General features: G+C 44.2%; 1 protein-coding gene across 1 annotated transcript in view; it reads left to right on the top strand.

The window, feature by feature from the left end:
• Positions 1 to 4,507: 4,507 nt before the first annotated feature.
• The window catches only part of cdhr2 (cadherin related family member 2), a 47,549-nt gene continuing 36,344 nt past the window's right edge, over positions 4,508 to 15,712 (top strand). Inside the window, exon 1 of the mRNA XM_033030083.1 lies at positions 4,508 to 4,798. Within this exon, the coding sequence (XP_032885974.1) occupies positions 4,508 to 4,798 (291 nt within the window). The remainder of the gene's footprint in view (positions 4,799 to 15,712) is intronic.

Here is a 15,712-nt window from a genome sequence, read left to right as displayed (position 1 = left end):
GTCTATAATACACCCCTATAAGTGTTGCTACCCCTTTCCCATTTCTCAGTTCCACCCAAATAGCCTCCCTAGACGAGCCCTCTAATCTATCCTGCCAAAGCACTGCTGTAATATCTTCCCTGATAAGCAATGCAACATCTCCACCTCTTGCCCCTCCAATTCTATCACACCTGAAGCAACGAAATCCTGGAATATTTAGTTTCCAATCACAGCCCTCCTGCAACCATGTTTCACTGATCGCCATAACATCATACTTCCAGGTGTCTATCCAGGCTCTAAGTTCATCCACCTTTCTTACAATGCTCCTTGCATTAAAATATATCGATTTCGATCGATCTCTTAGGTAGGCATAATTCTCCCATGCCTTTACTATTTCTATTTAATAATTACCATTTTATAAATGTAGTCGGGGTTGACACGGCCTAACTTGCCTACCCTGACGGCACGTGCCTGAACGGCACTTTATTTGTCACATTTACTGAAGTACAGTGAAATATATTTTTGTCTACAGTTCAGTACAAGTATCACTATACATATGCAATTAGATATATCTTGGATAAGCATCTCAGGTAAGGTACAAGTGTATAATAGTAGTGCACAGTATACAGATTTGCCATTTGGCTCTATTTTCAAGTCTCAGTTTGTAAGTGCAGGGTTCCTGACCACTGAAGCTTTTCTCTGGAACTATTGCACTACAGTGCTGAGAACTATATTCTGCATTCTGTATCTTTCTCTTCGCTTTCCTTATTGTACCTGAGTTTGGCTTGATTGTATTTACATATAGCGTTATCTAATTTAATTGGATGGCACGCGTAACAAAGCTTTTAACTGTACCTCGGTATACAAGAAAATAGGACAAGCCTCTCATTCCATAAATTATTCCAGAGAGTCTCTTCAGAATTGCCAACACTCGTATATCCTTTCTTAAATAAGGGTAATTAAACTATACAGAATAATCCATGTATGGCAATTATCACAATTTTCAATTACAATTACAATTATTTATACTTTTAAACTAACCCTATGTAATGGGAATGTGTATATCATTTGCCATCCTAATTACTTGCTGCATTTTTATTCCAACCTTTTTGCACTTCATGCACAAGAACACACAGATCCTTCTGGTCCTTTCATTTGCAGTCTCTTTAAATTCAGTTGATAGTCTACCTTTTGATTCCTTCTTCCAAAGTTCAAAACCTCAGGCTTTCCTATATTGAACTTCATTTACCAAGATTTTACATACTCATTAAACTTATCAGTTCAGATTCCAAATATCTTAATTGCATCATGAGTTGTTTACAAATACACATGACTAGATGTTAAAAGTCCAAAGTGCCAAATATCAATTTACTCCCGATGGCGATGGGAGCCTTATGCACTCACCTATGCTCCTCCGATGTTGAGAAAGGCTAGGCGGACACGTCATTGGGGTTATCAAGTGGGCACCTACTTTCATCGACGTTTCGCTGATTGAACCCACGACGTCTCCAGTAGGCTCAACGGTGGATTCTGGCGTCCCAGAACCCCCCCCCCCCCCTCTGCATCTGTCTAGTCGGCTATTTGGTAGACCAAATGGGGTCTTTCCTCTTCAGCCAGAGTCACTGGCTACTCCGCTCTGCCACCCGTGATGTTTCTTTGATGGCCTGGCATAGGGCTTGTCCGCTGATCCCCAGGTCCTTCATCAGTCTTAAGGTAGATGTTGCCACGAATCCTCGACATCCAACTTCTACCGGGCAGATCTTAGCTCTCCAGCCCCGCTGTTCTGCCTCGGTTGCAAGCTCTGTATATCACAGTTTCTTTCTTTCGAAGGCTTCCTGCACAGCATCCTCCCAAGGGACTGTGAGCTCCACAAAATACACCATGCGCTGAGAGTTAAGCTAAATGGCTGCTACGCCTACTTTTTTCCCTCTCCCTTCCTGTGATTTCCCAATCATCTGGTCCCTCCCTGGAACTCATAAGGACATAAAATCATATGGAATAGGAGTAGAATTAGGCCATTTGGCCCATCAAGTCTACTCTGCCATTCAATCATGGTTGATCTATCTCTCCCTCCTAACTCCATTCTCCTGCATTCTCCCCAAACTCTGTGCAATAATACTGTCACTATAATCTCCAAAGCCACTACTTTTAAAGAATTTGTTGCAGGCCATCGGGTCCTGGTGACTTAGTCACAAAGTTTACTATTCAATGCAAGGCTTATTCACTCAGATTCCTTCCAGAAGGAGCCATTGATAGATTGGAGAAACTCAGGTCAGGTAGCATCTGTGGAGTAAAACAGACAGATGACATTTTGGGTTGAGACCTTTCTTCAGACTGAAGAAGAGTCCTGACCCGAAAAGGTGTCTATCCATTTCCCTCCATAGATGCTGACTGACCCACTGAGTTCCTCCAGCAATTTGATTTTCAGATTCAAACTTTATTGTCATTGTGCAGTGTACAGTACAGAGACAACGAAATGCAGTTAGCATCTCCCCAGAAGAACAAACATAGAATATGAGCAATAAATATATATACATACATACAGTCGTCGTAGTGCAATTTTTTCCGGGGGAAGGAGTGTCTGGGGGGGCGGTGACTGGCAATCACCGAGGTACAGAGTTAAGTAATGTAACAGCCGCAGGGAAGAAGCTGTTCCTGGACCTGCTGGTCCGGCAATGGAGAGACCTGTAGCGCCTCTTGGATGGTAGGAGGGTAAACAGACTGTGGCTGGGGTGAGAGCAGTCCTTGACGATGCTGCGCGCCCTTCGCAGACATCGCTTGCTTTGGACAGACTCAATGGAGGGGAGCGAGGAACCGGTGATGGGTTGGGCAATTTTCACCACCCTCTGCAGTGCTTTCCAGTCGGAGACAGAGCAGTTGCCATACCATACTGTGATACAGTTGGTAAGGATGCTCTCGATGGTGCAGCGGTAGAAGTTCACCAGAATCTGAGGAGACAGATGGACCTTCTTTAGTCTCCTCAGGAAGAAGAGACGCTGGTGAGCCTTCTTGACCAGAGTTGAGGTATTGTGGGTCCAAGAGAGGTCATCGGAGATGTTGACCCCCAGAAACCTGAAGCTGGAAACACGTTCCACCTCCGTCCCGTTAATATGGATGGGGGTGTGCGTGCCGCCCCAAGACCTTCTGAAGTCTACAATGAGCTCCTTGGTCTTCTTGGAGTTAAGGGCCAGGTAGTTGTCAGCGCACCATGCTGCTAGGAGCTGGACCTCCTCCCTATAGGCCGACTCATCGTTGTTGCTGATGAGGCCAATCACCGTTGTATCATCTGCATACTTGATGATGGTTTTAGTACCATGTACAGGTGAAGAGGGAGTAGAGGAGGGGGCTCAGCACACACAGCCTTGTGGAACGCCGGTGTTAAAGATTTTTGTTAAAGATTCCTGCATCTACAATATCTTGGTCTCCATTGACAGTTTGGGTTTGGCCTTTGATCAAGCCAATTTGCAAGTGTCATCTGATTCAGTATATCAAGGGCTGATATTTGAAAGGGCATCTTTCAAGAGCTAATCTGATCGCCAACAAAGCAGGCACTTGCTGAAGTCATGGCCAATGCAGATCTCAACATATTGATGGAGTGCATCCCGGTGCCCTGGCTTTCCTCGAAAGAGGTATCATCAGTGTTGCTAGGTCATTCATACCAGGAAACTGATGTGCTGTTGACAAAACGATTGAGGAGACGATCATGAAGCATAGCAAATCTCGAGGTGGAGGTCGTGGTGTTGGGCTCTCTGGCATCTTGGAGAATCACAGTGCTTATCAGAGATGGGTTCGAACTTCAACAGAAAGGGCACACTTTCTCTCTGCCTCACAGACATGACTTCTGGTACCAATTGCGGAAGCAAACACAGAGATCAACAACCAACTGAGATATGGAAAAGTGAGGCATGTGTAAAGAAAGCCATTGATGCTGAAAAGAGCTTCCTGAATCCTTTTGACGTAGATAACAAGACTGGGTTGTATGTACTCTCTTCTGGTGCACGTGTTCTGGCTGAAGTTGAGAAAGATGTCATAAATGTACTTACCACAGGGAAAGAACAGAAAGAAAAGCTCATCGGAGAGTGACTTGAAAAAAAGACAGTATTCTCCGATCCCATCAAGAATCTGAAGCTCAAAACCATGGCAGAAACAAAGAAAAGAGTGAAGCTGAAAACATCTGAATGAAAGGTTATAGAGTACAAGCAACAAGGAGATATTGCTTTTCAACTGATGGTCGAAGCACAAAGTTCTGGCAGTCAACCTAAGGAGATTATGAAGTACTCTTTGACCCTTGTACCCTACTCCATTGGAACATCAGACAACTTATTTGCAAAGACTGATAAATCCAAGGGCCTACACTCCCTATTGAAAGATGTAGACAACACAACCTCCTGCCAGTAACAAGGCATTGATAGTGGAAGATGGCAATGTCACATTCTGCTATCTCGAAGAGATTCCTGCAAACTTCAAAGAGATTGGCATCAAAATCTTCAATGCATTGTCATCTAATGATGTAGTCTTCAGTACCGATATGTACAAACCAGATTCAGTGAGTCAAGTGAACGGACACAGTGTGGGTGTGTGTGCGGAGAAGAGAATAATCAAAGGAGGAAAGACCAAAAAACCAAGAGGTTGGAAGCAGTTCTTGACCAATGATGAGAACAAGAAACAGCTCATTGAACTTCTACTTGATGTGTGGAGTGAGCATGACATGGCAAAGAGGCTACATGGAAGGAAGGTGATCTTCATTAAGGAAGGAGAGGCCACACTTCTTACTTCTCAGAATGGGAAAGAGACACTACAGTCTGAGATTCAATCCCTGGTCAAACCAAGAAGAAACAGACTCGCAAGTCATCCTATACTACAACTATTCAGATTCAGATTCAATTTTAATTATCATTGTCAGTGTACAATACAGAGACAACGAAATGCATTTAGCATTTCCCTGGAAGAGCGACATAGCAAATGATTTGAATAAATAATAATAAGTGTCCGGGGGGGGGGGGGGGGGGGTGATTGGCAGTCACCGAGGTACGTTGTTGAGTAGAGTGACAGCCGCCGGGAAGAAGCTGTTCCTGGACCTGCTGGTTCGGCAACGGAGAGACCTGTAGCGCCTCCCGGATGGTAGGAGGGTAAACAGTCCATGGTTGGGGTGAGAGCAGTCCTTGGCGATGCTGAGCGCCCTCCGCAGACAACGCTTGCTTTGGACAGACTCAATGGAGGGGAGCGAGGAACCGGTGATGCGTTGGGCAATTTTCACCACCCTCTGCAATGCCTTCCGGTCGGAGACAGAGCAGTTGCCATACCATACTGTGATACAGTTGGTAAGGATGCTCTCGATGGTGCAGCGGTAGAAGTTCACCAGGATCTGAGGAGACAGATGGACCTTCTCAGTCTCCTCAGGAAGAAGAGACGCTGGTGAGCCTTCTTGATCAGAGTTGAGGTATTGTGGGTCCAAGAGAGGTCATCGGAGCTAGAAACACGTTCCACCTCCGTCCCGTTAATGTGGATGGGGGTGTGCGTGCCTCCCCTGGACTTCCTGAAGTCTACAATGAGCTCCTTGGTCTTCTTGGAGTTAAGGGCCAGGTTGTTGTCAGCGCACCATGCTGCTAAGTGCTGGACCTCCTCCCTGTAGGCCGACTCATCGTTGTTGCTGATGAGGCCAATCACCGTTGTATCATCTACATGATGGAACTATGCCAAAGAGCAAGGATATGACCAAGTCAACAAGTCAAAAGCCCAGACAGTGATATATTTTTCATATTGCTTCACTATGCAAACAGCATTCAAGACACCACAGTGTTCTTTGGCACAGGGAGAGGCAACAGGCAAAGGCTAATAGATGTCACCCGTTTTGCAAAGCAGTCCTCCTCAGAATACTGCTCAGCATTACTTGGACTGCATGCATTCTCAGGCTGTGATTCAACAATTGCCTTCAAAGGAATCGGCAAAGTGAAGCCAATCAAACTGTTGCTACGGCATAACAAATTTGTGCAACCTCTGGCAGAGATTGGTGATTTTCATAGAGTTGAAGATGATATGGTCCTAATTTAGAGGATTTTTAATGTATCTTTACTAAGAAAGACTCAATTGCAAGTACCAAATTCACAGTCCCCAAGAAAGAAGGCAAAGTGTGAAAAAAACACAATTTTGACATATGTTGAAACAAGGGTTAAAAAAAAACATAGTCCAAATGACTTTTTTTCTTGGGAACATAATTTTACCGACAAAAGAGATACCAATGAACAAAATGACGTGCAAGAAGTAGGATCATGTGGGGGGGGGGGGGGGGGGGGGGGGGTGGGGGTGCACGGTAGGCCCCTCTGGCCCACAGACTATTGGGGTGTTCTTCTTTCTGTAGCAGAAACTATTCATCCTATAGATTAATCCAGCAGGAAGCTTGTTGGAGGTGCAGTGCAATGATGTAGCAAGGAAGGTTGAGTGGAGGGTGATGTGATGGCACAGCCCTGTTTGACCTCATTGTGCACTGGACTTCAGCAGGGATATTATCTGCTCTGGAAGTCATGTTGTTTTTTGGCTATTGGATGGCCTCATGCAGGACTTGAGAATGGCTTGGAGGATATAGCAGAGAGCAGGTAGTGTACTGCGAGATGGAGTCCAGGACGTGTATCGAGGAAATCTATAAAGTGGTCTTTCCAGTGAGTGCTATCTTCTGCTCTCATCTTAACAGGTTCTGCTCTTTACTTGCCCCTCAGCCAGGTAGCCCCTTGCATGTTTGGACCATGGACAGTAAACATAGCAATGCAGAGGTCTGTGTGATCTCTCCCATTGATGGTGCTATAAATCTACAGCACATACTTCAACTCCACACCCTTACTGGTCTGCAATACAAGATTTGACATTGAAGTAGACATTAGTTAAGGAAATGAGAGTGGAACTCTGAAACTTGTCCCAACTCATTAGAAGCTATAGAGTTGAATCCAGGAAATGGAAATACAGGTAGTTGCTGTTATAATTGTTTGGTTGAAAATTAGATACCATGCTGGGAATTGCATCTGCTTGGTTTTTAAAGAGAAAGGACTTCAAAAGGAGTTGGGGAAATGATTTATATCCAGTATGCATTGGTGGAAAACAAGCTTTGCCAAAATAACAATGGGAAATATTTCTAAAATGTTGGTATCAATTCTAGCGGGAAGGTAATGACTGGAAATGCCAAAGATATTAGTCCCAGGATTTCTAATTTAAAGAAATGTCTTAGAAACATAGACATAGAAACATAGAAATTAGGTGCAGGAGTAGGCCATTCGGCCCTTCGAGCCTGCACCGCCATTCAATATGATCATGGCTGATCATCCAACTCAGTATCCCGTACCTGCCTTCTCTCCATACCCTCTGATCCCCTTAGCCACAAGGGCCACATCTAACTCCCTCTTAAATATAGCCAATGAACTGGCCTCGACTACCCTTTGTGGCAGAGAGTTCCAGAGATTCACCACTCTGTGTGAAAAAAGTTCTTCTCATCTCGGTTTTAAAGGATTTCCCCCTTATCCTTAAGCTGTGACCCCTTGTCCTGGACTTCCCCAACATCGGGAGCAATCTTCCTGCATCTAGCCTGTCCAACCCCTTAAGAATTTTGTAAGTTTCTATAAGATCCCCTCTCAATCTCCTAAATTCTAGAGAGTATAAACCAAGTCTATCCAGTCTTTCTTCATAAGACAGTCCTGACATCCCAGGAATCCCAGTCTTAAATGAATCAAAACATGTGGTGAATCAAATTATTTGTCATAAAATAAATAAGTAGTAATCCGCAAAAACGGCATCCAATGTGACAAATTAAAATGGTATTTCACGTGATTACTGCATTTTGCAACATGAAATGAAAATAACCTATCCTGGAGATACCACAGCCACTTGTAACATTGAAGGGAGTCATTCTGCCTAAACTTCCCATTACTTCAATTTGAAAGCGCTGTGTAATTTAGTCCCATACCTCAGCCTTTCCACTATTAACAATGTAAAGTAGTAATCTTCATTTGCTAGCATTTATTTCGAGAGGACTAGAATATAAAAACAGGGATGTAATACTGAGGCTTTATAAGGCACTGGTCAAACCGCATTTGGAGTATTGTACGCGATTTTGGGCCCCACGTCTGAGAAAGGATGTGCTGGCGTTGGAGAGGGTCCAGAGGAAAACATCCTCTGGACCCTCTCCAACGCCAGCACATCCTTTCTGAGAATGATCGAGAATGATCCCAGGAATGATTGGGTTAACGTATGATGATGTACTCGCTGGAGAAATGAGGAGGGACCTCATTGAAACTTATCGAATAGTGAAAGGCCTGCATAGAGTGAATGTGGAGAGGATGTTTCCACTAGTGGGGAAGTCCAGGGCCAGAGGCCATAGCTTCAAAATAAAAGGACATACCTTTGGAAAGGAGAGGAGGAGGAATTAGTCAGAGGGTAGTGAATCTGTTGAATTCTTTGGCACAGATGGCTGTGGAGGCCATCAATGGGTATTTTTAAGGCAGAGATTGACAGATTCTTGATGAGTAAGGGTGTCTGGAGATGGCAGGAGAATTGGGTTGAGAGAGAAAGATAGATCAGCTGCGATTGAGTGACAGAATAGACTTGATGGGCCAAATGGCATAATTCTACTCCTAGAACTTATAAACCTATGAACTTAATATGAACTTCAAAAGCAAATGCCATTTGAACATTCTAACAGAAACTTCTTCCACCACCTTTTCCGGTAATCTGTTTCACATGTTAATACTGTAACCATCTGTGCAAAGAAATTTCCTTCTCGCTTCATTGTTTGTTACTTTGAATCACAAGCTGCCAACCCATTTGTCACAGGAAGCATTTTTTTTTCCTAATTGTTCTACAAAAGCATTCATAATTTTAAGATTGGATGAAAACTCTTTCTTTGAAGGAGAATAACTACACTGTCTCCAATGCCTTCGTGTAATTAAGTCCCTAATTCTTGGTATCATCATGGTGCATTCTCTCCAATCATTGCTAAAATGTGATCGCAGTATTGCCCACCAATCTAACTCATTGGAAAGGCGTAGAAAGACATTTTTGTTTTGGTTTCTCTGGAGAGAAGGAATGGGTGACGTTTCGGGTCGAGACCCTTCTTCAGACTGAGAGTCGGGGAGAGGAAGATAGAGATAAGGAAATGGAAGGTGTGAACGAAACATCAAAAGGGGTGGAGATCATGGAAAATGTAGAATAGATCGTTGTTAGCTAGGAGAAGGTATCCTGACGGCTTTTCCTAGCTAACAATTATCTTCTCCTCGCTAACAGTGATCTATTCTACATTTTCCTTAATTTACACCCTCTTTGATGTCTCATTCTCACACCTTACACTTTCTAATCTCTGTATCTCCCCCTCCCCTGACTCTCAGTCTGAAGAAGGGTCTCAACCCAAAACGTCACCCATTCCTTCTCTCCAGAACTCAGCACCGCATGTCCTGCTGAGTTACTCCAGCATTTTGTGTATATCTTCGGTTTAAACTAGAATCTGCAGTTCCTTCCCACACAGACCAAACAGCCCTCAGCTCCAGGATCTGTTTGCGATGTTTCTTCCAAAATGCATTATTTCTATTTATTGATAACAAAATTGTTCCCGCCATCTGCCAGACCCCCTCAACCGGGGGTGCAAGCACCCCGCCAGCTGATGACCTGAATTCTTTTTACGCATGATTCGAGACTGGCAACATCACCCCTAGCTCACCGGCTAACAACAACACCGCCAGCGCGCTGGCAAGCGAGGCTGGAGGGAGGTCCACCGCTGGGAAAGTGCACACATTCTCGGTGACCAAGCATGACGTGAGGAGGGCTCTGACGCAGGTGAACACGAGGAAAGCTGTAGGCCCAGATGGTATATCTGTGCAAGTATTAAAGTCTTGTGCTACTCAGCTTGATTCACCACAATATTCAACCTCTCCCTGGCCAAGTCCGTGGTCCCTGCCTGCTTCAAAAGATCCACCATTGTACCAGTGCCAAAGAATGCCTCTCCAGCTTGCTTGAATGACTACCGACCAGTAGCCCTCACCTCGGTAGTCATGAAATGCTTCGACAGGCTAATCAAGAACCACAACTGCGCCTTCCTCCCTCGTACCATGGACCCGCTGCAGTTTGCATACCGTCCAAACAGATCCACGGATGATGTGGTCTCCCAGGTTCTGCACACCACTCTCTCTCACCTTGACAGCCAGAAGGATGCTATGTAAGGATGCTGTTCATTGATTTCAGTTCAGCTTTCAATACCATAGTCCCCACCAGACTTGCTGAGAGGCTGCTGGAACTGGGGCTGAGCATTCCGCTGTGTGCCTGGGTCCTGGACTCTCTCACCACCAAGCCCCAGGTGGTTAAGATTTGGAGACATACCTCCAACCCCCTCACCTTGAACACACGGTTCCCCCAGGGTTATGTCCTTAGCCCCCTACTGTACTCCCTGTACACACATTAGCAATGTTACAACATTTTGAGATTTTAAAAATCAAGTCTGTAAAAAGAAGTTTAATTTGACACCTAATTCACTTTCATATCTTCAGTATTAAAAAAGTTATGACCATTTTCATACTCGGAAATTAGCATCTTGTTCCCTATTGCTTTTCCATTGAGTGAACACAAAAGCTGTGATCGAGGACAGTCAAAAGCCTATAACTTTCTTAAAAATTAAGAGAACTGAAAGAAATTTTCAGTTATTATAGTTTGAAGCATTCTGAAACAAATATGAAACAATCTTACTTAGATGACTTGAAATTAAAGCATATAATTAGTTAGTTACCTAATGGTAGCTAATTACAAAACTCAATTACTAGATCTAAACATCTATCAATTTCTTAAGAATAGATTAACATTTTTAAATAGCCTGTGTCCAAATAACATTCATACAAGAATTCACAATATAACATAATTTTAAAATCTCATTGTCATGGATTTATAGGCCAAATGGAAGAAATGTAATGTTTAATACCTGCAAATTAATGGCCATTTAAATCAACTTGCAAGTGAGTTTTTCTGGAACGCGATCATTTGGAACGTGGCGGTTTGCAGTGATTTAGACCCCCATACCAGCATGAAAAATACTGCCGGTTCATATGGGGACTAAATCACCGTTTCGCAACTTAAAATGTGAACTAAAGGCATCTTAAGAAACACTTTTATACATACAAATAAACGTCTTTTACCTGTCACCTACATGAAATCCGTCCCCGTTGTTGGCGTTGACGGCTTTAGAAGCTGATTTTAAAATTACTCCACTTTGGGAACTGAAATTGTCAGGCGATTTAAAAAGAAAAAGACACAGAACGGCCGTCGGAACAATTCTTCAGCAAAAGCTTGCACTCCGACAAAATATAATCCAGGACAAGGTAGGAGAAAACCACGTTTTAACCCCGTCCCCCCCTCAAATGCGCCAAAATCGCGCACACGGCCAGTGGCAGAATTGCAGCGCTGCTGAAGGTAAGTATTGTAACATACCTACACACATGACTGTGTGGCCAGGTTCAGCTCCAACTCCACCATCAAGTTTGCTGATGACACTGTGGTGGTGGGCCTGATTTCTGATAACGATGAGAAGGCCTACCGGGATGAGGTGGCTGACCTGGCACTCTGGTGTCAGGACAGCAGCCTCCTCTTGAATGTCACAAAAACTGAGGAGCTGATTGTGGACTTGAGAAGGGCACAACATCCGAGGATGTATATGCCACTGGAGATAAATGGGACTACTGTGGATAGGGTGAGCAGCTTTAAATACCTGGGAGTCCACATCACAGAGGATCTGACATGGACAACACACACTGCCGCATTGGTGAGTAAGGCAAGGCAGCGCCTTTACCTCCTCAGGCAGCTGAGGAAATTCAGAGTCTCTCTGAGGATCCTTCAGTACTTCTACTCTGTAGAAAGCATCTTGTCCGGCAACATGTCAATCTGGTTTGGGAACAGCTCTGCCCAGGACAGGAAGGTTCTGCAGAGAGTAGTGCGTTTGGCCGAACGCACTATGGGAACTACACTCGCCCCCCTGCAGGAACAATACACCAGGAGGTGCAGATCCAGAGCCAGCAACATAATGAGGGACCCCTACCACCCCAGCAACGAACTGTTCCAGCTGCTACAGTCAGGCAAGCACCTCCGCTATCACAATGTGAAAACAGAGAGGATAAGACGGAGTATCTTCCCACAGGCCATCAGGACTGTAAACTCTTATCTCACCAGGGACTAATTTACTGTTGTGTTGTGTCTTTTTTTTTTTTAATTCTAAAATGTAAATACTGGTTCTGTTCTATTCTGTTCAGTTGATCTGTTGTTTTCGCACAATCTGCAGGCATTGCCACTTTCATTTCACTGCACATTTTCATTTCATTTCACTATGTGTATGTGACAAATAAAGTTGACTTGACTTGATATATGGTCAATATATCCTTGTCCACTAAAATCCCCCACTATGTATGACAAAGCAGAGTTTTGTTTTGTTAACAATTATGCCTCTGAAACACAAATCTAGGTCATTATTGTGTAATTGGAGAGGAGTGGACCCAATATAGATCACATGGGTGTCACACAGTACTTTTCTACCCAGTTGAAAAACATCAATTCACTATATGCTTTCATCACTTAGTGCTAGTGGATATTTCAATTTTCCAAACGTGTTACATTTTACTTAACAACTGCCCTATGTAAGCCCACATATACAACATTATTGGGTTTTCTCATTTCTTTTATTTTAATAAGTGTGCAACCTTTGCTATCCTGCTCTCCCATATCTGAGTAGCACTGAACATAACAGTCAAGATTTCAGCCCTGGCTTCTTTCAACAACCTTGGAAGAATTCCAAGACCTAGCAGTTTCTTAACTTTGAAATATGCCAAAATACTTTCTTTTTATCTATATTTATCCTTTCCAATATCACCACTTCCTCCTTATTTACTGCAATGTTAGCCTCCACCTCTTGCTTTTGTAACATTTAGATGTTTTTAGAATAAACAGGCAGACACAGTGGACTTTAACACAGCTTTACTATGATTCTCTGTTCCAATTCATTACACATGATCATTAAGTGTTATACATGCAAATCACAGATGATTGGTTTGGTCAATTAATATGCTGCAGTCCATAAATATCAGAATTGTGGTTGATAAAACTATCCAGCTTCCAATTGTTCAGTTTAGTTCAGAGATACAGCGTGGAAACAGGCCCTTTGGCCCACCGAGTGCATGCTGACCAGAGGTCCCCTCACACAAACACTATCCTACACACACTAGGGACAATTTACAATTTGCCAAGCCAATTAGCCTACAAATCTGTACATCTTTGGAGTGTGGGAGGAAACCGAATCACCCAGAGAAAACCATGCAGGTCCCGAGGAGAATGTTGAAATCCGTACAGTCAGCACCCGTAGTCAGGATCTGGCACTGTAAGGCAGCAACTCTACCGCTGCACTACCGTGACGCCCCTCATGAGCGAAGTTATGAGGCATATCGAGGGATTGCTGATTCAGAAGTGGCTCTTGGCCAAGTAAAATTTATATCATTAATGGGATTCCAATCCAAGGGTGGGCGGCGCGAATCACGTCGCAGCGGCCTCTGCAGTCCGTCTGTCTTTTTTTATGTTTTGTCTCGTTTAAATGTAGTTATAGTGGGTTTTTTTTAAAACTGAGTATGTGTGTGGGAGGCGGGGGGTGGTGGGGGAAACTTTTAAATATTTTCCCTGTACGGAGAACCCGACCTTTTCTTTGTCGGGTCTCCACTGTCGTTGGGGCCTAGCACCGTGGAGCGGCCTCCAACCGGAACGACCTGGGGCTCCAGTCGCGGAGCCTGCGGATATACCCACCATCGCGGAGCTGGCCGAGTTCGGAGGGGAAGAGCGGTGGTGGCGCGATGCTGCAGCCCGATCCCGGAGATTCGGAGGCGCCAACCGCAGGTCCGATGGACGGTGACACCAGGAGCCCGTGGGTCCCTGGCGGGAGACCGCTTTTCGGGGCTTCCGCAATGGCGACTTTTCCCGCCCGAGTTGCGGGGTTGAAAAGTACCTGGAGCAGGGCCTTACATCGCCCGGCGCGGCTTTAACGGCCGAGGGACTTACTTGCGCCCGCCGGGGGCTCCAACACCAAGACCCGGAGCGCGGCCTTGCATCGCCCGGCGCGGCTTTAATTTTTTCGGGGGGCCCCCTAGAAAGTGGGGGCCCTAAGCTATAGCTTGTTTAGCTTATACGTAAATCCGGCACTGGGAATGGGGCCTCACTGTTCACTAATCACATCAAGTAGGCGTGAATTTCAATTCACCTGAGTCACGGACACGTTCCCTGCTTCTCTTCAGCCTATCAGGCTTTGTTCAATGTCCCAATTAGTTTTCAATGCCCTTGACTAGAATGACAAAACAGCACCAGAAGATACAGCACAATTATCCAGTGAACAATAACCAAGTATGGGAGATGATTCTAATACGTGGGTGGACTTTAACATTCTTACCAACATCCCACCAGGATGAATCATCACCAATCTTTTCGAATTCACTCTGTAATTCTTGGTTCCTTTGAGCCCAAATATAATAATGTTTATGAGACAGAATTAACTTCTCAATCATCTCCTTAAATCCTTCTTGTATAGCAGCATGCCACGACCAAACCAGGCCCTGTGCTCATATTAACCCGATCAGGGTCCTATTTATTTGTTATACAATCATTTGTATACAATCAATATACACGGTGGCACAGAGATAGGGTTACTGCCGGAGATCTGCGTTGGTTTTCTCCTGGAGCTCCGGTGTCCTCCCACACTTAAAAAATGTACAGGTTTGTAGGCTAATTGGCTTGGTAAAGTTGTAAATGTCCCATGTGTGTGTAGGATAGTGTTAGTGTGCGGAGATCATTGGTCAGTGCAGACTCGGTGGGCTGAAGGACCTGTATCTCTAAACTAAAAAATCGAAACATGTTTCTGTTGTACAATAGCAGGGGATGTAAAACAAAAAGTTTCATTCTACATAGGGTAGGTTAGATTGTCAGTACTGGCATTCATGTTGCAGGTACTGGTAGACGGTGCATAGTAATGATGTGACATAATCCTTTACCTCTGTAAAAACCACTCTCAGGTTATCGCTTGGTGTAGTTCAATGGGATAAAATTGAGTTATTTGAACTGGTGGCCGATGGATGCGTGGACTCGCTGAACTGAAGGATCTGCTACCATGCTGTATCTTTAAACTAATAGTCTGATAACAGAGGGGAAGATGCTGTTCCTGAGTCTGGTTGTACTAGTCTGAGTCTGGCTGTCTTCTCCCCAAAATCCATAAACAGAACTGCCCTGGCATTCAAACTCTGGTTATACATGCGTTCAAGCTTTTGTATTTTCTGCCTGACGGGTGTGGGAATAAGAAGGAATGTCTAGATTTAATTTAATTTAGTTTAGAGGTACAGCACGGAAACAGGTACTTCAGCCCATCGAGTCTACACTGTCCAACGATCCCCTCACATTAACACTATCCTACACACTCTAGGGACAATTTTACTTTTATACCAAGCTAATTAACTTACAAAACCCGTACGTCTTTAGTCAAAATTGTACTTGATTATGTTGGCTGCTTTCCCAAGATAGTGTGAAGTGTAGATGGAGTCAATGGTGGGAAGTTTGATAATTCCTTAAAAGACGAGCTTCTCTTTTATTTTTCAAGATTCAAGATTCAAGTGACATTTATTGTCACATGCACAATTGGTATAGTGAAATTTGGGGTCACCATACAGCCATACGAATTTAAAAAAAAGACAGAACACGA

The sequence above is a fragment of the Amblyraja radiata genome, chromosome 11 (genome assembly GCF_010909765.2).
Source record: "Amblyraja radiata isolate CabotCenter1 chromosome 11, sAmbRad1.1.pri, whole genome shotgun sequence".
In the NCBI taxonomy this organism is placed as follows: domain Eukaryota; kingdom Metazoa; phylum Chordata; class Chondrichthyes; order Rajiformes; family Rajidae; genus Amblyraja; species Amblyraja radiata.
The sequence above is the reverse complement of the archived record's forward strand: the minus strand, read 5'-3'. Positions and strand labels throughout refer to the sequence as shown.